Source organism: Mirounga angustirostris, unplaced genomic scaffold, assembly GCF_029215605.1.
Source record: "Mirounga angustirostris isolate CCGP_5_RB_7025 unplaced genomic scaffold, mMirAng1.0.hap1 SCAF_2, whole genome shotgun sequence".
Classification (NCBI taxonomy): Eukaryota; Metazoa; Chordata; class Mammalia; order Carnivora; family Phocidae; genus Mirounga; species Mirounga angustirostris.
Genome location: NW_026991710.1, coordinates 188,224,635 through 188,248,426, shown reverse-complemented (window position 1 = coordinate 188,248,426; position 23,792 = coordinate 188,224,635). Strand labels below are relative to the sequence as shown.

General features: G+C 40.3%; 1 protein-coding gene across 1 annotated transcript in view; it reads left to right on the top strand.

Moving 5' to 3' along the window:
* Window positions 1-23,792, top strand: part of WWC2 (WW and C2 domain containing 2) — a 202,246-nt gene that overhangs the window by 161,660 nt on the left and 16,794 nt on the right. The window contains exons 16-21 of the mRNA XM_064585704.1: window positions 1,342-1,506; window positions 11,118-11,254; window positions 13,422-13,620; window positions 15,044-15,208; window positions 16,477-16,569; window positions 19,395-19,637. Coding sequence (XP_064441774.1) covers window positions 1,342-1,506; window positions 11,118-11,254; window positions 13,422-13,620; window positions 15,044-15,208; window positions 16,477-16,569; window positions 19,395-19,637 — 1,002 coding nt within the window. The remainder of the gene's footprint in view (window positions 1-1,341; window positions 1,507-11,117; window positions 11,255-13,421; window positions 13,621-15,043; window positions 15,209-16,476; window positions 16,570-19,394; window positions 19,638-23,792) is intronic.

The following is a 23,792-nucleotide window of genomic DNA, read 5'->3' as shown; positions in this document are numbered from 1 at the left end:
ATGGAGCCTGATATCAAAAAGACATCCCACACATAATTCACTGTTATAAGTTTAAATTAAGCAGGAGACTGAGTATCCAGTCCCTTTATTATATTCTCGCCAGCCATGGTATTACAGCTTCTAGGAAGACTTAAATGCTGCTATTTAGAGGAATATGATGTTTAAATGCTCACGCGAGAGACTTCATGTATAACTAATGGTGAGTTTAACACACCACTGTACATAATAACCAGAAAACCATTATACACCAGAAAAGTACACAAGGTGTTCCAGCGCAGGCATTGAGGGGGTGCCCTTGTGTCCAAACAACAGGACAGGTTTCGTGTTGAACTTTTCTCCGCGGTACAATAGGAAACACAAAAACAAGCTTCATGATGAACAGAGTTTACAAGGATGATAGATTTCTTGTTGGTATTTCCTTTTCTTTATATGAAAAAAATATTTGATAATATTACCTGGCAATAAAAAAAGAAGCAAAGATAGCGACTCAGTAGGCTGTCAGATTACTGCAATAGATATGTGTGTCAGAAGCTCCTTAAAGTTAGTAAATACGTTAATTAATAGCCTTTAAAAAAAATGGTACTGTTTAATTAGATCCTGGCTCGTATGTGTCGTTTGCTGGAATATAAAAACTTTCTTTGACATTCATCTAATCCAAAGAAAAATTTTGCTATCTGGTCTCTCATTTAAGAACCACAGTAAGGGGGCGCCTGGGTGGCTCAGTTGGTTAAGCAACTGCCTTCGGCTCAGGTCATGATCCTGGAGTCCCTGGATCGAGTCCCGCATCAGGCTCCCTGTTTGGCAGGGAGTCTGCTTCTCCCTCAGACCGTAACCCCTCTCGTGTGCTCTCTCTCATTCTCTCTCTCAAATAAATAAAATCTTTAAAAAAAAAAAAAGAACCACAGTAAGGTTTTTGTTTTTGAATTTTATACTGGATAATGGGTTTTTGTGAGTAATAATCAAATGACTCTTACAGCATATATTGTAAGAGGTATTATGATTTCTGCTTAATCGTTTATTTTTTTAATTTATTTTTTGACTTTTCATTAAAAAATAATTCTACTTACAAAAAGTTGCATGCTTAGTCATTAGGTTTTAGCAAAATAGTATCTCACAAAATAATCGTAGGGTTGGCATCTAGATTGGGGTTATTTCTTACTTAGTCACACCTTCAGGTTTAAAAAAAAATCCACCAATGCTTTATATCATGAGTATTGCATTTGTTTAACCCTAAAACAGGCTAGCCCCATAATCTTAATTATATGAGAAGAAGCAAATATGAATTTAAACATTTATTTTCTCTTCTTTTCTCCCCCCCTCCCCCCCCTTCATTTCACACAGGCTGGAACTCAGATCAGTCTGGCTGATTTACCATTTTCCAATGAGATTTTCACTCTGTGGTATAACCTGCTTCCTTCCAAGCAAATGTCTTGCAAAAAGAATGACGAAGAAAATGAGGACTCTGTATTTCAACCAAATCAGCCATTAATAGATTCTATAGACTTGGTGAGTCCAAATTGGGGTAAAAAGGCATTATGACTAAAGGAAATAATGCGAAATGTGGAATGCTGTGGTAACCGGTGTGTTTCCTGCTCACTTTCACTACCCTTCCTTCCCCAGCTTACGCTTTCCTCCCAGCTTCCTAACAACGACAAAACCAGAACGAACGATTATTTCCAGCTTCCTTTCAAGTATAGTTTATAAAAGAATCACTCATTTCTGCTCACACTTCCTTCCATCAGAATAAACTGATGCGTAGTCTTAGCTGGGTTAGGTGACCACGGAAAACCTTTTGCTTTAAATTTATACTTTCATATGTCATGTTCACATCTTTGATTCCACTGTCAGGTTATACATTTGGAACTCAGATCATTTGCAGACGTTAAATTACTAAGGCTAAAGAACGTCTTGGTTTCTATTTGTTACGTCAATAAAGTGATAAATATTTTCTATTAAGCTTGTTATAAATCAGCAGTCATACTGTTGTAACCAAAAATCATCCACATTCAACACTTCAGAAAATTTACAGGGGGCCTTCTGGGAAGCCATTCATCACTGACTTGGCATCTGTGAATATTGTTACCAAGTTCAAGTTCATTTTCGGTTATCTATGAGTAAAGAGTTTACCAAGCAGAAGTCAGATGATTACTGATCATCTCCTGTGTGCAAGGCACGACAGTGGAAGTCGTGGTAGGTGAAGAAAGGAAAGCAAGCATGCTGGTGGAGATGGTATCGCATGCCCCACTTTGTGGTTGACGCTGAGTAAGGCACACAGGATGATGAAATAGGACTTGGACCTTGGAGAGTGCTGATGTGATGGTCATGCTGTGGGTGAATTTTTTTAACAGATTCATGCAGTGTAATTCACATACCATACAGTTCCTCCATTGAAAATGTACAGTTCATCCTCCTGAAGCACATAGTTCAGTGGTTTTTAGTATATTCACGGAGCTGGGCCGCCATCACCACAATGTAGTATTCGAACATTGTCATCATCCCAGAAAGAAGCCCCGTACCCATTCGCAGTGGCTCCCTGTTCTCCCTAAGGCCTTTCCCCCAAGGCAACCACTTGTCTTTCTGTCTCTATAAATTTGCTGACTGTGGGCATTTCATATATATTCAGAAGAATAATACTTCTTTTACTTAGCATCATGTTTTCAGGGTGCATCCATATTCTAGCATGTATTAGTACCCCATTCCCTTATATTTCCAAATAATACTCCATTATATGGATATACCACCTTTTATTTATCTGTTCATCAGCAGATGGGCATTTAGGCTGTCTCTGTTTTTTGACTCTTATTAATACCACTGCTGTGAACATTTGTGTAAGGGTTTCTTTGGACACACATTTTCATTAATCTTTGGTGTACGTATCTAGGTGTATGACCTGCTGGGTCATATAGTAGCTCTGTGTTTTAACATTTTGAGGAAATGACAAGCTGTCTTCCACAGTGGGTGCACCATTTTGCATCCTCACCAGCAATATACGAGGACTCCTGTCATCCCAGCTCTTGCCACGTTATTAATCTTTCTGATTTTAGCCAGGCTGTGTGGTGTGAGATGCTATCTCATTGTGGTTTTGATTTATATTCCCCTAATGACTAATGATATTGAGCACATTTTCATGGACTTATTGGCCATTAGAATATTTAAAAAAATTTTTTTGAGAACTGTCTATTTGGATCCTTTGTGTTTTAGATGGGTTCCTCATCTTTTTTTATTTTACTTGATTATTATCTCTTTCTTATTATTTTATTATTGAGTTATAAGAGTTCCTTATGTATTCTTGATACAAGTCTCTTATCCAATAAATGACTTGCAGATATTTTCTCTCATTCTATGGATTTCTTTTCACTTTCTTGATGGTTTTGTTTGCAGTACAAAATACTAAATTTTGATAAAAGTCCAGATGTGTTTTTTTCTTACATTGCTTGTGCTGCTGGTGTCATATCTAAGAAGACTTTGCCCAACCGAACATCATAAAGATTTACTCCTGTGTTTTCTTCTGAGAGTTTTAAAGTTTAGTGTTACTTTTAGGTCTCCGATCCATTTGAGTTATTCTTTATGTGTGATGTGAGGAGTAGGTCCAATTTCATTTTCTTGTAGGTGGGTATGCAATTGTTCCCAATACCACTTAGTTGAAAACACTAGTCTTTCCCCATGAATTAGCTTGGCACCCTTGCTGAAAGTCACTTTACCGTAAGTGTGATCGTTTATATGTCTGGACTCTTAAATTCTGTTCTATTAATCTATTAATCATACAGATTTGTATTTGTGCCAACATCACACTACTGTGATGACTGTAGCTTTGTAGTTATTTTGAAATAAGAACATGTGAGTCATCCAGCTTTGTTTTTCTTTTTTAAGATGGTTTGGGCTCTTTGGGGTCCCTTGCATTTCCATATGAATTTTAGTATCAGTTTGTCAATTTCTGCAAAAAAAAAAAAAAGGCAGCTAGGATTTTTATATAGATGGCATTGAGTCTGTAGATCAATTTGGAGGGTATTGTCATCTTAACAGTTTTAAGTCTTCTGATTATGAATATGGTATATCTTCCCATTTATTTGGGTCTTCATTAACTTCTTTCAAAAAATGTTTTGCCGTCTTCAGAGCCCCAAATCACACTTCTTTTGTTAATTTTATTCTTTTTGATGCTATTGTAAATAACTATTTTCTTAATTTCATTTTCAGACTATTTATTGCACAATTGATTTTTGACTACTTGTCTTGTATCCAGCAATCTTACTGAACAGGTTTAAGTTGAATAGTTTTTTTCGTGGATTCCCTAGGATTTCCTATATGTAACATCATATCTTCTGCAAAGAGTTGGTTTCACTTCTTTCTTCTTTCCAGTTGCTTTTTCTTTCTTTTTCTTGACGCTTCACCCTGGCTAGAACTTCCATTATGATATCGCAAGAAGTGGTGAGAGCAGACGTCCTTGTCATGGATGTGATCTTAGGGGGAAATTTTCGGTTTTTCACCATTACGTATGATTTCTGCTAATGGTTTGTTGTAGTTGCCCTTCATCAAGTTGAGGGGAATCCTTTTCCTAGTTTGTTGAGTGTTTTATCATAAAGGCTGTGGATTCAACCAATGCTTTCCTGCATCTGTTGAGATGACATGTGGTTTTATCCTTTATTCTGTTCATACGGTTTATTGATTTTCAGATGTCAAACCAACCTCACATTCCTAGGATAAATCCTACTTGGTCATGGTGTATAATCCTTTTTATGTTATTAGATTCAGTTTTCTAGTATTTTGTTGAGAACTTTTTTTGGTCTGTATTCGTAGTTTTCTCCTGATGTCTTTGTCTAGTTTCGACAGCAGATAATTTTGGCCTCAGGGAATGAGTTAGGAAGTATTCCCTCATCATCTGTCTTTTGGAAGAGTTTGAGAAGAATTGGTATGAATTCTTCTTTAAATGTTTGGTAGAGGGCGCCTGGGTGGCTCAGTTGGTTGAGCGACTGCCTTTGGCTCAGGTCACGATCCTGGAGTCCCCGGATTGAGTCCTGCATCGGGCTCCCTGCTCAGCAGGGAGTCTGCTTCTCCCTCTGACCCTCCTCCCTCTCATGCTCTCTCTATCTCATTCTCTCTGTCTCAAATAAATAAATAAAATCTTTAAAAAAAATAAAATAAAATAAATGTTTGGTAGAATTCAGCAGTGAAGCCCTCTGGGTTTGGACTTTGTGGAAAGGTTTTTGTTTACTAATTCAGTCTCTTACTTGTTATAAGTCTACTCAGAATTTTGTTATAATGTCACTTTGAGTAGTTTGTGTCTTTCTGGAATGTGTGCATCTTATCTAGGTTGTCTGACGTCTGGGCAAACAGTTGTTTGTGGTAACCCTTATAATTCATTTTATGTCTGTAGGGTTGATAGTGATATTCCCTCTTTGGCCCCCTGATTTCAGTAATTTGAGCTTTTTCCTCTCTTTTTCTTGGTCAGTTTGGCTAAAGGTTTTTACTTTTTTGAATCTTTTCAAAGAATCACTTTTTGGTTTCATTGATTTTCTCTGATATTTCTCTGTTTGCTATTTCATGAATTTCTACTCTGTCATTATTATTATTGTTATTATTATTATTGTTATTATTATTATTATTAGAGAGGGGCAGGGAGGAGAGGGAAAGAGAGAATCTTAAGCAGTCTCCAGGCCCAGGATGGAGCCCGACGCGGGACTCAATCTGACAACCCTGAGATTTTTTTTTTTTTTTTTTTTTTGAGAGAGAGAGAGTAGTCTTTATTATTTCCTTCTTTCTGATTACTTTAGGTTTACTCTTTCTCCATTTTCTTAAGGTAGAAGGTTAGGTTATAGATTTGAGATCTTCTGCTTTGACACAGGCACTCCTAGCTATAAATTTTATTCATCTCTAAGTATTTTCTGATTTTCCTTGTGACTTCTTTGACTCATTGGTTATTTAGGAATGTGTTAATTTCCACATCTTTGTTACTTCCTATGATTTCCTTGCGTTATTGATTTCTGATTTCATTACAGTGCGGTCAGAGCACATACTTTGTATGATTTCAGTTCTTCTAAGTTTACTGAGGCTTGTTTTACGGCCTAGCATATGCTACCGTTCCCGGAGAATGTTCCATGTGCCCTTGAGAAGAATGTGTGCTCTGCTCTTATTGGGTGAGTATTCTACAGGTGTTTCTTAGGTTCACAGTGTTGTTTCACATATATATACATTTTTATTACACTTCTTATCTTATTCTAATCTCACTTTAACTTGTTTCTTTTGTGGAGAGGAGTGATGGAGAGATTTGTAACGAAGTGTACAGAGGTAGTGTGTGTTTTCCAATGAATTTTCACAAAGTCAACACGCCTGTGTAGCTACCACCCAGATCAGGGTATAGTGCCTTACCAGCACCCCAGAATCCTCCCTTGTGTCCCATCTAGTCATTACCATTGTCCCCTGAAGGTAATCTCTATTCTGACTTCTGTCTTTGAACTTTATATAACGGAAGCATTCAGTATATGTTCCTTTATGTCTGGCATCTCATTTTCAGCATTACGTTTGTGCAAGTCATCTGTGTTTTATGTCATTGTAGTTCATCCATGCTCAGTGTTGTGTGATAGATCACTGTATAATTATGTCACACTTTCTTTATCCATTCTGCTGTTGATGGACATTTGAGGTTCTAACTTGAGGGCTATTATGAGTAGTGCTGCTATTAACATCTCATACATGTCTTTATTTATCTTCTTTATTTTAGCCATTGTGATAGATATATAGTACTCTCCTGTTTTTTGCATTTCCCTGATTATGTTCAATGGCCAGATGGATGTCATCTTTTGTGAAGTGTCTGTTCAAGATCTTGCCCGTTTATGTATCAGATTCTCTTTTTTTTTTAATAGGTTGGTAGCAGTTCTTAATTTTAGATTTGAGTGTTTTGTCCAGTATGTTTTTTGCAAAAAGCTTTTCCTATTCTGTGGCTTGCCTATTCATTTTCTTAATGTTGCCTTTTGGTGAATGGAAGTACTCAGGTTTAACATAGTCTTATTTATCAATTTTTCCCTGTATGCTTAGTGCTTTCCTTTGCGATTTAAGAACTGTTTGCCTACTACAGGATCATGAAGATGGTTTACTGTATTGTCTTAAAAGCTTTATTGCCTTACCTTTCACATTTAGATCTAAGTTCATCTGAAATTATTTTTTGTATAAGGTGTGAGGTAGGGGTCAGGATTCCTTTTTATCCATGTGATAGCTGATTAACCCAGCACCATTTGTTGAAAAAATTTTCTTTCCCAACTGCATCACAATGTCATCTTTCTCCTAAGGTGCTTGAGAGTCTGATCATGGATATCCTGTTCCATTCTATGGGCTTAGTTGTCTACCTCTGCAGAAAATACTATACTTTTTTCAAAGTGAGGGTTTTAAATAATTCGTCATTTAGAATGATTTTTAAGGCTATTTATAGATAATTGCTATCAGATTAAAGGAATTTCTCGCTCTTTCTAGGTTGCTAAGACTTTTTATTATGCATGGACATTGAATTTTATCAAACATTTTTACTGTTTACTTTCTCTTAAATTGATTACACGATTTTTCTCTTTTATTTTCTTAATGTGGTGGATTATACATTGATTGACTTTTGAATGTTAAGCCACCCTTGGATTCCTAGAATAGGACAGACTTCATTGTGGTATATTTTACATGTGTTTCTATATGCGTTGCTGGATTTGATTTCTTGATTTTGTGTTTGGGTTATTTTTCATTTATGTTCATGAGAGAGATTAGTCTTTAGTTTTCTTTTTTTGTAATGTCATTTTTTGATATCAAGGTTTTACGGGCTTCATAATATAAGTTAGAAAGCATTCTTTTTTTACTCTCTGCAGAAGGTTTTGTAAGATGGGTGTCATATCTTCCTTAAATATTTGGAAGAATTCCCAAGAAAATTCACCAGCCCAGCCTGTAATTTTCTTTGTGAGAAGCAGCCTTTCTCAACTAAGGTTCTGCAAAAGTAGTAAGCACTATAAAAAATGTTTTCAGTGACTACTTTCTTATTTCTCCCAAGGATGACACATAACTTATACCATTCTAGATGTTACATTTTGTTTTGTTTTAATATAATGGATGCTAGAGGGCATTAGGCTTAATTCTCATGGAATCCCAATTGAAAAGGGCTGGTGGATTGTTTTTTAATGACAGGTTCAATTTCTTTATTAAGTATAGGACTATTCCAGCTTTCTGTACTTGTATTCATTTTAATAAAAATAGTATTTTCTATAGGATTTTTCTATTTTATCTATATTACCAACATTTTGGCAAAGCTATTCATGATACCTTCTTATTTTCATATTTGCAAGAACTTTGCTATGTTCTCTGTTCTGTTTCTCACATGGGTAACTTTTACTATTTCTGTTTTTTCTCACTTTTGCTAGGGACTTGTCAAATTTTTTATTTTATTCAAAGAAACAACTTGTGGCCTCATTGATTTTTTTTTTCTATTTATATGTGTTTCCTATTTTTTTAATTCTGCTCTTTTCTTTATTATTTCCTTGCTTCTACTTTCTTTAGGTTTAATTTGCTGTACTTTTTTTACTTCTTGAGATAGATCATTATTTAACAACATTCTTTTCCAATATATGCATTTAGGGCTAAAAAATTCTTTTTTTAGCACAGCTTTGGCTGCTTTTCACAAGTTTGATAATATGAGATTATTAAAATATCGTTGAATTTAAAATAGTTTATAATTTCTATTGTCATTTCTTTTTTGATCTGTGAGGTCTTTTTAGAAGTGCATTTACTTAATTCTCAAACAATGAGGTTTTCTAGTTATCTTTTTATTATTGATTTCTAGCTGTATTTCACTGTTTTCAGAGAACAGAGTACATACTATTCAATCATACAGAATATTGAGACTTGCTTTATGGCTTAGCACGTGGTCAGTTTTGGTAAAAGTTCTGTGTGTTGTTGAAAAGAATGCATTCTGCAGGTCAAGTTTATTGATTTTGCCCTTCAAATCTTCCACATTTACTCATTTTTCAGCTCACTTATTTTATCAGTTGTTGAGAGGTATATTAAAATCCTCCAACTTAGGATTATAGACATCTGTTTCTCCTTTTAGTTTGTTAGTTTTTGCTTTCTGAATTTTGTGTCTATATTTTTAGGTAAAGATAAATTTAGCATTGTGTTGTATCTTTCTGTTCAACTGGCCCTTTTATTGTTATAAAATATCCCTCTTTATCTGTTCTAATACCCCTTGTTTTAAACTCTGTTTGTCTGATATTCATAAAGCTATCTCAGCCCTTTTTCTGGTTAGTGTTTTCATGGTTTTATCTTTTTCCATCCTTTTACTTCCAGCACTTCTGAATTCTTAGATTTAAAGTGTTTCACTTGTAAGCAGTATATAGTTGGTTTTGGTTTATTATCCAGTCTTAAAATCTTTACCTTTTAATGGAAATATTTAGTTCATTTACATTTAATGCTAATTAGTAATATATTTGGATTTGACCCTATGGTCTTACTGTTTGTTTTCTTGCAGTACTGTCTTTGTTCCTTGTCTTCCTTCTTTTGGATTAGTCAAGTACTTTTTTAAATTTCATTTTCCCTCCTATTAGATCATGAGTAACACAGTCTTTTATTTTTTGCTGTGTCCCTGGTGATTACAGCATGCATCCTTGCACTATTAGAACCTACCTTAAATTAATGCTTTTACTTTTTCCAGGCAGTCTAAGAATTTTAAAAGACTTTAACTCCATTTATTCCCTTTCCTCCTTCTGTGAAATTATTGGTCATGTATTTTAGGTACGCGTATTTTAAATCCCACAAGGTATTATTGTTTTATTGACAGTCAATATTCATTTAGATTTCCCTACATCTTTACCCCTCCTGGTGTATTTCATTTCTTTCTGCATTAGTGTGCTTCCATTTGGGTCATTTTCCTTCTGCTTGAAGAACTCCCTCTGGTATTTCTTCTAGTGCAGATCTGTCAGTGTCTTTATTTCCACTTGTGAAGGACTTTTTTCCTGTATATTCAGAGTTCTCGGTGGGCAGTTAATTCTCTGAACACACTGAAGATACCATTTTGTTGTCATCTGCTTTCCACTGATTCTGTTGAGCTGCTGGAAAACAGTTGATCCTTCAAAAGTAATGCATCTTTTTTTCACTGTTTATAAGATTTTTCTCTTTTTCTTTGATTTTCAGCAGTTTCACTCTGATGTGCTAATGTGGCATTTTTTCTGTATACATGAGTGAAATTCTCCATCATTTCATCAGTTTTCTTGAACATATTAATTGTAAAATCTTAAATTCCTTCTCTGAATAACTGCAGTATATGGATCACCTGTAGATCTGCCTCTTTCATCTTATTTGTTGCTGTTCTTGCCCTTCAGTCAGTCATTGGATCCTGTTTCCAGTGGATTCTGGATAACATGTATGAAGAATGATAGAGGCTCTGGCTGATACCTTCCTCCAGAGAGGATTTAATATTCTTCCAGAAGGCAGGTTACAGATCACCTGGATCACTTGGAGGATCTGAGTTCCAATTTAATGCTCCCTAGGAAAAAAAAAGACCTAGGACCGTAAAGAAACTGAAGCATCTGCTTCCTGTTTTAGCCTCCTCACAGCTGGGTTTTGTTCAGTTTCTCACCTCTTGCTTTCACATATGCCACTTAGGAACAAGCAAATAGCACACCAAGAATATTGTACAGAATACCGGACTCACTACAGGTCCTTTCTCTGGCCCCTCGCGTGCTGCCTGCTGTGGTGGTTCAGCTTGGTTTTCATCTCGGCATCCTACTGATCTTGCCAGTGTCCTGCACAGCTGTAGTTTTAGCCTGTGCGCCCCGCCATTAGATCTGACACCGTCCCCAAGGGAAAAGAGTGACAGTGATGTCGCTTCACCTCCTTGTACTTTCTTCTCCCTGGGATCTTGGCCTCTAGTCCTGATTGCCGGTGTTGCTCTTTCCTTGCTTTAAAACAGCTGGAGTTTGGTTTGTGTGTTGCTCTTTGTCTTATTTTATTCAGCTTTCATATTTGTTCTCAGCAGAAGGATTGGGTCCCGTACCACCTTCTTTTTCCCAACTGGAAGCTTACGTCCCCATCTGATGAGTTTTTAAATCATGTCTCACAATAGATGATGTTCAGTGCCTTATATGCTTTCTATTCCCCAGGATGCAGTGTCAGCCTTACTTGCAAGAACATCAGCTGAGCTGTTGGCTGTGGAACAGGAATTAGCACAGCAAGAAGAAGAAGAGGAAGAAGAAGAACCCGGGCAGGAAGAAGAGCAAAGAGGTCCAGATGGAGATTGGTAAAAACAGTTGTTTCCTTTCGCTCTCTGGGAACTCAAAGAGGATGTGTTTAGTTTCTTACCAGAAACTTTCAGGGGAACCTTCATAGGTTCAGATCTTATTACCCTGGAATTTTGCAGAACAGTGCCATGCCAGGGAGCCGCCACTAAAGGAAAGACCTTCTTCGGGCATCAGAGAGTCGAAGAAGGCAACAGGGCAATGGCGGGCAGCATCAGCATGAACACAGGAAGGAGGCTCTTTGTTCCTGCTTCCTTCAGTTCTGACACTCTTTCCGGAGCTGTTTGAAATTTTAAGTCTAAAAATACCTGTTTTGAAAGGTGTGGTGGTGTATTGTCCATTCATACATAAATTTAAAACTTACTTTCTTTTTCTTTAAACTACCAGAAGTACCATTGTACCATTTAGGTTCAGGCAAGTCAGAGCACACATTCTAGAAGACAGCTTCTGAGTCGTCACTCTCTATTTGTTACCACTTCCATCTTCTTTTACTGCTCCCTCCTCATTCTCCACACCCCCACCGATAAAAAAAAAAAAAAAGAGGTTACTATAGCTTTTGTCTAGATTCACATACAAAAAAGAACTGTTATTTCCTGGTTTGCAGTTTTCTCTAAGAACAAATTTTAGTGACTGCGTCAGTTTTTAAAGTATATATGTAAAATTATTTGGATTGATTTTAATGTATATGTAGTTGCTTATACTGATACGCTTGAACTACTGTTAACACATATGTATAGCGTGTGTGTGTGTGTGTGTGTGTGTGTAAAACTTGTTAGAAGCTAACAGTGACAAGGTATGTCGTAAATAACAAACTCTTAGACATTTGGAAGGAACAGCTTACTACAGTGATGAACAAAGGCATAGATGTACTTTGTTCTTATCAGAAGCCCTTTACAATGGTTATGAATCAGAGTACTGCAAAAATAATAAATACAAGAGTGATTATAAGGTTCATCATGGTATTTTTAAATACCAAGCCTTCTTTGTGTATGTAAAATACAATTTGTTTCATATACATTTCAGAAAATACACTTGGTATGTAGCATAAAGGAATTTATAGCTCGCAGAATTCATTGCTAGCTCCCCCGTGCCCACTGCATGACTAGGCGTTTAATTACTGGCGTGTGCCAATTTGTCAGAAAGTCACCAATCACAATTATAGCTCAACTTTGAGTTATCAGTGGAAGAAGAGTTTCCGTTCTAAGGACATGGAACTCAACAAAGCATGAGGTATTCTAAGCCATGCTGGTACTATTACGTTCCTGCCCATGCGGGTTATACAGACTATATGTCATATGTACATTCTGGAACCCTGCTTATCATGCCACCCCAGCCCATGCCATGGCTTTTGTTAAAGACGAGATCATATGGCATTAGGATTCTTGTGCTGTCAGTAGTAAAACTCCCTTTTCCCAGGGTTTTACCCCTGCTAGCCTGTAAGCACAGCTGACCATGGACATATTTTTTTTAAGATTTTACTTTTAAGTACTCTCTACACCCAGCGTGGGGCTCGAACTTAAAACCCCAAGATCAAGAGTCGCGTGCTCTTCTGACTGAGCCAGCCAGGCACCTGGATAATGGAGATTTTCGGTGCTTATGTCTTTATTCGCTTTTAGAATAAAGTCATCCTGTTGCATGATTAATTTTACAATAAATAAACGTTAGAGTGAGTGTCAGTTTTTTAAATGGTGGGGTTGAATTTCATATGTGATTTTTTTTTAAGATTTTATTTATTTATTTGACAGAGAGAGACACAGCGAGAGAGGGAACACAAGCAGGGGGAGTGGGAGAGGGAGAAGCAGGCTTCTCGAGGAACAGGGAGCCCGATGCGGGGCTCGATCCCAGGACCCTGGGATCATGACCTGAGCCGAAGGCAGACGCTTAATGACACGACTGAGCCACCCAGGCGCCCCTTTATGTGTGATTTTCAGACTCTTTCTATTTTAATATCTAGGAATTAGGTCAAATTTCATTCATTTAACTTTCTAGTGCCTAAGTATGTGATGTCGCTGCGTGTCGCTCGAGTCAGAGGGCGGTTGTGTCTTTGACGCGCATGTCGCGCCGCAGCCGCGGTCGAGTCACGGTGGGTGAGCCGCGTTCGCTGCGCCGCCCGGGGACACGTGCCTCACCTACCTGGGGCCTGCTTCCCGCTGTCTTGTCGCACCGCAGGTTGACCATGCTGCGAGAGGCCTCTGATGAAATTGCGTCCGAAGAAGAGGCCCCCGTGAAGTCGCCCGAGGGCAGTAGCTGTCCCGGAGACTTGTGCTCGTGCCCGAGCGCGCCCGAGGCGCAGGAGGACGCGGGCAGGAGAGAGCGCGGCTGTGCCGAGGACCGCGGGCGCCAGCCACCTGCCGGGCCGTGCACCCTGGTGAGGACCCGCGGCCGCGCGCCCCGACGCCCCGTCCGTCGGCACCGCGCAGGCCGAGTCTGTCCCGGCTGTGATCCCGTGTTAGGACTTCGTGCAAAGCTCGTCCTGAGAGGCGCTTGTGGAAATGGGCTGTAAGAGGCAGTGGAAATGCTGTAAAATTTTTAAATGGGCCCCAAATATTCAGTCTTCGCTTACCTTTTATGTAGGAAGATGAGTAGTGCTATTTAGATCTCCATAAATGTCTTCTGAACATGTATTAAAAGCATTTCCAGAATGACTACCGAATTCCAGGATAACTACTTGATTAAGTTTTGTAAATGTAAGTTTATTTCCATCTCAAAGCTGAAGTAAACATTTAAAGTTCCTCTTGGTTAGGGTGGGGTTCTGGTTGGAATCTGCTCTGGAACGTGGCAGGTGGCTCGGGTTCCCTGTGGGTGCCAGCCAAGTTATGCTAGTTGACGGAGAGACGTGTGGGTGGAGTCATTGGGATGGGTAATGGAGGCTAGGAAATTCCAGTTCTTTTTTTTTTTTTTAAAGATTTTATTTATTTATTTGAGAGAGAGAATGAGATAGAGAGAGAGAACATGAGAGGGGGGAGGGTCAGAGGGAGAAGCAGACTCCCCACTGAGCAGGGAGCCTGATGCGGGACTCGATCCCAGGACTCCAGGATCATGACCTGAGCCGAAGGCAGTCGCTTAACCAGCTGAGACACCCAGGCGCCCCGAAATTCCAGTTCTTTATTCCTGGGGGAAATAGTATTGTACCCTGACCAAAGACTTTTCTTCAATAAACCAGCGCAAGGCGGGTTGGAATCCTTTTATACACATAAGATCAACAATAACCATCTGCATGTGCCTGGAGAGTTTGTATTTTGAGAAACTTCTGTTTTTACTTTTATTTTTCATTACATTTCCAAAGAGAAGCTAAAAATCCAAACTCAACTTCAGAGCGTTGCTATTTTCAAATACATATAATTGCATATTCTATATGAAACTGTAACTCTGTAGTACATTTTCATTTTCTTGTATGTAATTGCTTCTATCATTATTCTGAAAAAAAGAAAAACCTAATTGGAATGTTGAGCAGCGTTTAATGATGAAGTATTCCTAGATAGGATTTTCTACAGAACCACACTTAATCTCTGTAAATCTTAGCCTTCCTCATGTGGGTCTGATGTGTTAGAGACGACACCTCCATTTATGGGCGATCCTGTCCTCCCCATGGCGGGTCACTTCCTAACTCAGTGGAGAACCCTCTCCCCGGGTTCCCATCCGGAGTAACACCAAGCCTTTCTCTCCCCAGTGGCCCCAGTGCTGGGTGAGGCTCTGTTGTGAGATTAGATATTTCTTTTGTATTTAGAAGAAAGGAGCAGACAGGTATCCAGGCCCGTCCGCTTCTGACAAATTTCTGACTTCCGTTCCAGGTCGATAAAGAGACAAACACGGAGGAGGCAGGTGACGCCGGGGTGGCGGTTCGCCCCAAAGAGCGCAGCTGCCTGAGCGCTCGGCAGCGGCCCTTCGTGCGGAGCAGCGTGATCGTGCGCTCGCAGACCTTCTCCCCGGGGGAGCGTAACCAGTACATCTGCCGGGTAAGGGGGCCGGGCCCTGCCCTCCCGCTGGCGAGTGGCCCCCCGAGGACGAGAGACGGTGCACTGGCAGTCTTCAGACTCCGACTGCAGACACACAGGGCTAGAACCGCTGTGAAATATACACGAAATCGCACACTCCTCTGGGCCTTCTCAGTTGGGGTTTTTTTTTTCCTTTCCCTAAATTTAATGTCTCATGAACTCCAAGCCATTTATTTGGCAAACATGTGAAATTAAGGACCTGGCTGCTGAGTATATTTGTACTTGGGTCTGTATTTAGAAACTTAAAATTTTTTGTATTTCTGCAGTACATCCTATCTGCTTCAAACCACGTTAATCCTGCAGAACCAAAATTGCGACTTGGGTTTTAGAACAAAAATCATCTTTTAATAATGCCTGTAGACACGGAATCAGATTCACAGTTCTGTAGAGAATATGGTGGGATTTGCATCCGTTTGCCAAGTTCTATTTCCGGAAGTATTTATGACTTACAGTAATATAGATTAATACTTATAAAATGGTTTAGAAAATACTTTCAAAATTCTAAATTTATTCATTCAGTTCAACAAATACTTTTATGAAGCACCTGCTGCTAAGCATGCTTCTAAACACTTGGTTGGAATTCCTCTGTGAACAGAAGAGCCCCAGAGCCCGGCCCTTGCAGAGCTCACATCCTTGTGAGCTGAGCCAAACAGTGAACGTGATGAACAAATTATGAAGTGTCTTGGGTGGGGACCGAGCCTCTGGAAAACCGTAGAGCAAGTTAAGGGGGATTGGGCATGGTGAAAGCAAAGGGTCTCAGGTTTAAGTAGGGTTCAAAGTAAGCATCATTGAGAAGGTGCTGTTTCAGCCGAGACCTGAAGCAGGTGAAGGGGTGAGGACGGGCTGTCTGAGCCAAGGGCATTCTAGGTTGTTCTAAACTGTGACTCAGCTCTGATCTGGTTATAACCCTCTAGGTTATACAGACCTTCCTTTTTAAAAATGAATATTGCAAATTAGCTAAAAATACAAAGGATCATTTTATTTCCAAGTATGTGTAATTATCTTAATGTAGGAGTTCTGATAACTACCACCAAAAGGCAATTGTTGAAATTACATAAGAAAACTTAGTTGTTTAAGAAAAGCATAGAACAGAAAAACTTGTTTGGGAAGGATTTTCTTAAAGAAACAACCTCCTCACCACCTGCTTTTACCTGATAAACTTCTCAGTTGTAAACCACTAGCGCTCTGTTATGCAGTGATTTTCTTTTTCTTTTATCCTTTGTTGCCAGTTGAATCGAAGTGACAGTGACAGTTCAACCTTGGCTAAAAAATCACTGTTTGTGAGAAACTCCACTGAACGGCGCAGTTTGAGGGTCAAAAGGGTATGTATTTCCCCCCAGCAACATCTCCCTGTCTCAGTCCAATCCAGAATCACAAATTGTGAACTGCTGAGCGTCATGGCTCCATGCTCTTGGGCCGCTGAATGAAGCCACTGTGATTCCAGAGAGACACAGATGTGTTAGTGATAGAGACGGAGGGAGGGTGTTCTTGAGGGTAGCCGTTCAGTGCTGGTTTGGATCCTGTGATAATGAAGCCAGGAAATTCACTTTGCAGTATCGATGGAAAAAGGGCTTGCTGAGGGCGCCTGGGTGGCTCAGTTGGTTAAGCGACTGCCTTTGGCTCGGGTCATGATCCCGGAGTCCCGGGATCGAGTCCCGCATCGGGCTCCCTGCTCGGCGAGGAGTCTGCTTCTCCCTCTGACCCTCCCCCACTCATGTACTCTCTCTCTCTCATTCTTGCTCTCTCAAATAAATAAATAAATCTTTAAAAAAAAAAGGGGGGGGGGCTTGCTGAGTGGGTTGATGGTGCTGTGTCCCCACACCGTCTCTGGCTCTCGAGTAAGAGTGTAACACCCAGGACCTTTTCGGAGGGGCGGATATTCTGCTAAAGGAATACACAGTATTAGCAACTTGCTTCAGAAACAGACATTTTTGGGAAAGCGCCAGTTCTCCTGGAAGCCATAGGTCTCTGAATGAGCCTTAAAGGATAAGTCTGAGAGAATATTTAAATAAATTAAAAGGTTGGACTGTTCAAGTAGTTCAGCAATTCCTGCTCACTCACAGCTGAAATGCTAATGAAAGTTATTGGCTTACTAATGATTTGTGTAGTAATAATGGACTAAGCTATTATACTTCCGCTGAGATGTGTTGTTTAAAGAAGCATGAAGCCCTGCGTGTGCTAAGCTCTGTGGATGAGGGAAGCACCGCCTGCAGGAGGCTCCAGTCTAAAGGGGGCATTCAAGGAGCGCACAGGACTGTTGAATGTGCGGTGGGTGAAAGAAAGGAAGGAACTTGGGCGCCTGGGTGGCTCAGGCGGCTGAGCCTCCGACTCTTGATTTCGGCTCAGCTTTTGATCTCAGGGTTGTGGGATCCAGCCAGTATCGGGCTCAGCTCTAAGGGAGGAGTTTGCTTGTCCCTCTCCCTCTGCTCCTCCCCCCTGCTTGTGCACAGTGTGCTCTCTCTCTCTCATCTCTAAAATGGATAAATAAAATCTTTAAAAAAAAAAAAAAGAAGGAGCTCATCTGGTTGGGAGAATCTAAAAGACTGTGTGCCGGAGGTCCATGGCCTTGACACCTGGATAAAATTTCAAAAGAAGATGGTAGCGGGGTTGGAGGTGGGGAGGAGGGATACCAGTGCGGTCTCCCCAATGTAGTGACAGCCCGCTGACAGCACAGAAACAGTTACGGCGGGCGTACTTACACCATAGAAATTGGCGAACCCTACAACCCATGCTCCGCTCTCCGCCCATGCCCCCACCCAGCGCTGCTTGTTAAAACGTCGGCCAGCACACTGCTGCACATGGGAGTCCTTAGAAGGGCTCCATCTACATAACCACGAGGAAGGATTTCTGATTCTGAAAAACAATACAGCTGAAGAGTGTGTGTCTCAGTGATTCTGCTGTATAATAGGTTTGTTAGAGCAGAGGTTGAGTAGAGGGAACCTAATAAGAATGTTAGAGAACGTTACAGCAGTATGTGTTGGGCGAGGAAGAGGAGTGGTACAAGCTCTTCATCCCTGGGCGAGGGCCCTGGAACAGGAAGGGGGACGCAGGCCCCCACCCCCATCTGTCATGAACACCACCGTCATTCCAGATCTTTAAGCCCGAGTACTTCTCAAAGTTGAGTCCCTCCCCTCGCATCAAATAGTACCAGTTTTTATTAATAACCTCTTATTTTCCATTCCCACTGCCAGCAGTCTGGGCAAAAAATACCCTCCTTGTTCCCCTCCACTGCTGCAATCTTACCCAGCCTCACTGGACTTCCTTTCCTCAAGCAAGCGTGACTGGCCCTGAGCAATCTCTCCCTTCCCTGACTTCCTGTGGCACAGCTCACTGCTGGAAGTCTTCAAGGTTAACAAGTGGGGCTTCTCTTCCTGGGGTTTGGCCCACCACCCCCCGCCCCCACCCCAGCAGACATTTAGTCACACATATGCTATAATTATTTCTTGCTAAATAGATAAGATTGGCCCTGGGAAGAGCCCCAGTGATTCACGAGTGAAAGTGTACATTAGGCCATGAGAAATGGAGGAAGGAACTGGGATTTAAGCATATTGATGAGAGTAGGGGCTCAGAATCAGAATGACCAGCTACATTCTGGCCAGCACCTACAGAAATGATGGCTAAAGGAGTGCGCTCTGGGGGTGCGGTCACTGGTCTTGAAATGGACGAAGGGTCAGTTTCTTTTATGTCTGTTTCACAGAGGGCAGAAGCTCTGTGTAGTAAATTGGCCAGGCCAGGAGAGGCTATACTAGGGTAACAAGTTAAAAAATCTCTGTCGTTTAAAATAATAAAGGTTTATTTCTCACTCAGCTACATGTTCGTTGCAGGTTGGCTAGATGCTCTGCTCATTTTGTCTTCGCTCAGGACCCACACTGACGGGGCCTCCGCCTCTGAATCTTTGCTGTCCCGCTGGCAGGGGACAGAACTCCTCACATCTCACACTGGCTTGGAAAGGCTTCTGCCCGGAGGTGGTGCATACACATGACTGCCACTCACCTTTCATCGGCCAAAGCAGGTCCCCTGGCCGGTGGCGCCTCCCTTCAAAGGAGCCAGGAAATGCTGGCTGTCATGTGCCAGGAAGGACAAAGAGCAGAATAATGAGTACCCACATAATAAGGGTGTTTTGTTGTGTTGTTTTCTAACCCTGCAGACGGTTTGCCAGCCAGTCCTGAGACGAACAGCACAAGAACGCCCAGTGCGCACATCTCTAGACCTAGAACTGGACCTTCAGGCATCTCTAACCCGGCAGAGCCGTCTCAATGATGAGCTGCAGGCCCTCAGGGGCTTGAGGCAAAAGCTGGAGGAGCTGAAAGCTCAGGGAGAGACTGACCTTCCGCTGGGTGTGCTGGAAGATGAGAGGTTCCAGAAGCTCCTGAAACAAGCTGAGAAACAGGTACAGATCTCAGTGTCCCCACTGTCCCTGAGGGGCGGGCGAAGAGTGGGTCCTAAAGCCTGCCCTGTGGAAGGTCCCCAGCTTACACCTGGGTCTGACCAAGTCTTCAAGTCCTTTTGCTGGAACTCAGAACACTTTTTTCCCATTGTCATAGGACTTTTTTTAACCTAGGCTATTGCTAAGAGAGTGGTTACTGCCACCCACCAGGGTACAGATAGGAGGTCCCCCCACCACGTCACCCCCACCCCACTGGCCACCTGACTGCCAGCAAGGAGCACAGTCGCCAGGGAGGGTGGTGGTCTGTTTCTGCTCAGCAGTTGTCTCCGTCTCAACACGAGACTTGGCAAATAAATACAATATAACTTTTAATATAAATGACAAATTTCATTTGAATTTTCTGAGTAGCTCTTTGAGATTCATGAACCACCTCAGTTGTAAATGCATTGTTCATTTTAATGCTTCTAAATTTTCACATTCTTTATTTCCTTCAAAAAAGATCACACTCCACATATTGGCATTATTTCCTGTCTTTCACCATACAGGTTACTATACAAAATAAGGTAAAATCACTGATTAAAAACTAGGGTATTTGGGGCGTGCCTGGGTGGCTCAGTTGGTTAAGCATCTGCCTTCAGCTCAGGTCATGATCTTGGGGTCCTGGGATTGAGTCCTGCATCAGGGTCCCTGCTCAGTCGGGAGTCTGCTTCTCTCTTTCCTTCTGCTTCTGTGCTCACTCACAATAAAATAAAATTTTTTTTAAATCTTAAAAAAAAACTAGCATAATTTTAAGGGAATATTTCTATTGTTCTGCCACCTACCTACAACCAAAATTTTCTGGAACCTGCATTTCATTCATTCAGTTGGTTTATTCTCTGAAGTTTAGAATTCATATTTGGGTATAGGAGAGTATCCACATCCATATGTAATATACAAATAGAATTTTCCACATAGTTGAAATATTACAAATGCCAAAACATTATTCTCTTTCAAGCATTTTGGATGGAAATCTGAAATAGATTATAAACTTCCTTAAACTAATAGAAAATCTTGGGCGCCTGGGTGGCTCAGTCGGTTAAGCGACTGCCTTCAGCTCAGGTCATGATCCCGGAGTCCTGGGATCGAGTCCCGCATTGGGCTCCCTGCTCGGCGGGGAGTCTGCTTCTCCCTCTGACCCTCCCCCCTCTCATGTGCACTCTCTCTCTCTCTCTCATTCTCTCTCTCAAATAAATAAAATCTTTAAAAAAAAAAAAAACTAATAGAAAATCTCGTCCATAATATAAACTTCCCTTTTTGGCCCGGAGTTATTGTTTGGTCACTAGTGTGTGGTATATAGCGAAACTGAGTCGTTTAATTGACCAGCACTACTAATCCTGGATGGAACTCAGAAACTTAATGAATGAATTTTAGGGATCAGACTGATCCCAATAATTTTTAGAGAAAGTTTAGCAACAAAACATATCACTTATCTGTATTATGTCCCACCTGATAGAGAGAAACCTTGGCATACCGTAGAACATCAGTAAGTATCTCTGTTCAGTGGAGAGTTGAATCGTAGGCCTTATGTTTGGTCCTATAGAGACTACCAGGATAATTAGACACTGTCGCGCCCTCTAAGAGCTTATGGATTGGCAAAGGAGATGAGCCAGATATACCAGGTCCTCAAGAGAAATCACTTTCTAGTGAGATCAGCAAACGTTTCATGGAGGAAGTAGCAAAGTGGTCTTGAGGGCGGGCAGTGGGATTTCATCCACAGTGGGTTGAGGGGCCAGCAGGTGCAGGAACCTGCAGTAGTCAATGTCCAGGGTAGCTCTCGACAGTGAAGGGTCCATAGATATGAGCCCCCAGGAAAGCAGTGCCACAGCGTGGCCGTCTCTGACAATGGAAAATCGCATTAAAAGCTGAAATCACCAACTCTTACATTTGTCACCTTGATAATAACCATTGCTTTTATTCTCTTGAGTCTTTGAATTCATCATCAAGAATCATTTCAAATTCTTGGTTGACATTGATGAACTTTAATATCATGGAGAAGCATCACAATCTTTTGACCCCTATGGGTCCAAGGCTTTCAAAGCTGCATTAGAGTTTTACAACTACAGATTTATTTTTTTCTTCAAGATTCTATTTATTCATTTGAGACACAGAGATACAGAGAGAGAGAGAGAGCATGAGCAGGGGCGAGGCAGAGGAAGAGGGAGAAGCAGGCTCCCCGTGGAGCAGGGAGCCCGATGTGGGGCTCGATCCCAGGACCCTGGTATCATGACCTGAGCCGAAGGCAGACACTTAACCATCTGAGCCACCCAGGCGCCCCTACAACTACAGATTTAAACAGAACACTGCATCTTTGGGGTTTTTTATTGTTTGTTTGTTTTTGATTTGTCATAATCTGAAATTCCAGATCCTTGGATATCAGTAATTATAAAATCTTTTGGGACTCTTTTTTTTTTTTTTTTTTTTTACCTTATATCATACTGCTAAATTCATCCGTGAACTGCTTGTTAGTGTAGTTTGTTTTGACGGCTATCTAATCTCCAGTGTGTAGAGAGAGGCTCAGTAAAGCAAAAAGTTAGTTATTTGAAAAAAAACTGAAATAAACAAAAATAGACAAAGCTCTGGCAAGATCAATGAAGAGAAGATACACATACAGAAAATTATAAAACTAAAGAGGGATAGAATTACAGATAACTTTAAAATGTAAAAGATAAGTGAATAATATCAAAGACATAAGCCTGTAATTTGAACAAATATCTTGGAAAATGGAACATATTAGAATGGATGAAGGGGAAGAAACAATTGAAAATCCTATACCTCTTAAAGAAATGAAAGCAGTGATTAAAAATCTATCCACAATGAAAACATAGGTCTAGATGTTCTGTAGGTAAATTCCACCAAACTTTCAAAGATTATCTCAATTTTATATATACTCTTCCAAACACCAGAAAAAGAGAGAACACTTCACAACTCATTCTCTGTGACCAACTTCCCTAATACCAAAACTAGACAAAGATATTACCAAAAGGAAAAATCACAGGCCAGTTTCATCCATAAGTGCAGATGCAAAAATCCTAAATAAAATGTAAGTAAATACAATCCAACAATGTATGTAAAAGATACTACATTTTGACTATGTTGAATTGAGCAAGGATTCTTTATCATTAGAAAAATCATTAGTACAATGAGTCCCCTCAACAGATTAAGGAGGAAAACGCTTTGATCAACTCAACAAATGCAGGAAAAATATTGATAAACGTCCATATTCATTCATGTTTAAAATTCTTGGTAAGTTAAGAAGAGATGACATCTTTAACTTGGTAGAGAATAACCAAAAGCAAATGTGGTCCTAAATAGACAAACATTGGAATTGTTCTTTAAAATCACACACAGGCATTCAACGCTCTTCTGCTCGACATTGTATTGGAACTTCTAACCGATGTAAGGCAAGAAAAAAGTAGAAGCAGAGAGACGGGAAGGGAGGAGATAAAGCTGTCATCCATGGCAGATACCATATTGTGTACATTAAAAATCCTCAAGTTCCTACAAAGAATAAGAGAGTTTAACAAGATGTGCAAATGGAAGAATCATTTATAAAAGTCCATTGCATTGCTATTATACACCAACCAGAAACAACTGGAAAATTTAATTATGAAGATATTTTTTACCACAGTATCAAAGAATATCAAGTATGAAGGAATAAATTCAACAAAAATTTGTATTATGTTACAGGGAAAACTTTAAATAACCTTATGAGGAGAGTAAAAAAAAAAAAAAACCTAAATTCATGGAGAAGTATGTGCTACATTCATATAGAGTAGAGGTCAGCAAACTTTTTCCAGGACAGGCCCAAGAAGAAATTTTTTGGCCAGAGGGTTCTCATTCACTAACCTCTCCACTCTGCCATGTAACACAAGAGCCACCATAGAAGGGACATACATAAATATTTCTCTGGGCTGTGTCCTCAGAAAACTTTACCAAAACAGTTTGCCACCCTGACCCAGAGGAAAAATTACTATTGTGGAAATAGTCGAGTCTCCTTAAAGTGTCCCACAGATTCGACGTCATTCCAAGCTGAATGCCTACATGGATCTTCCTGGAAATTGGTGCAATTAATGGAAGAAGAAGAATAGCCAAGACACTTCTGGAGAAGAAAAAGAGTGG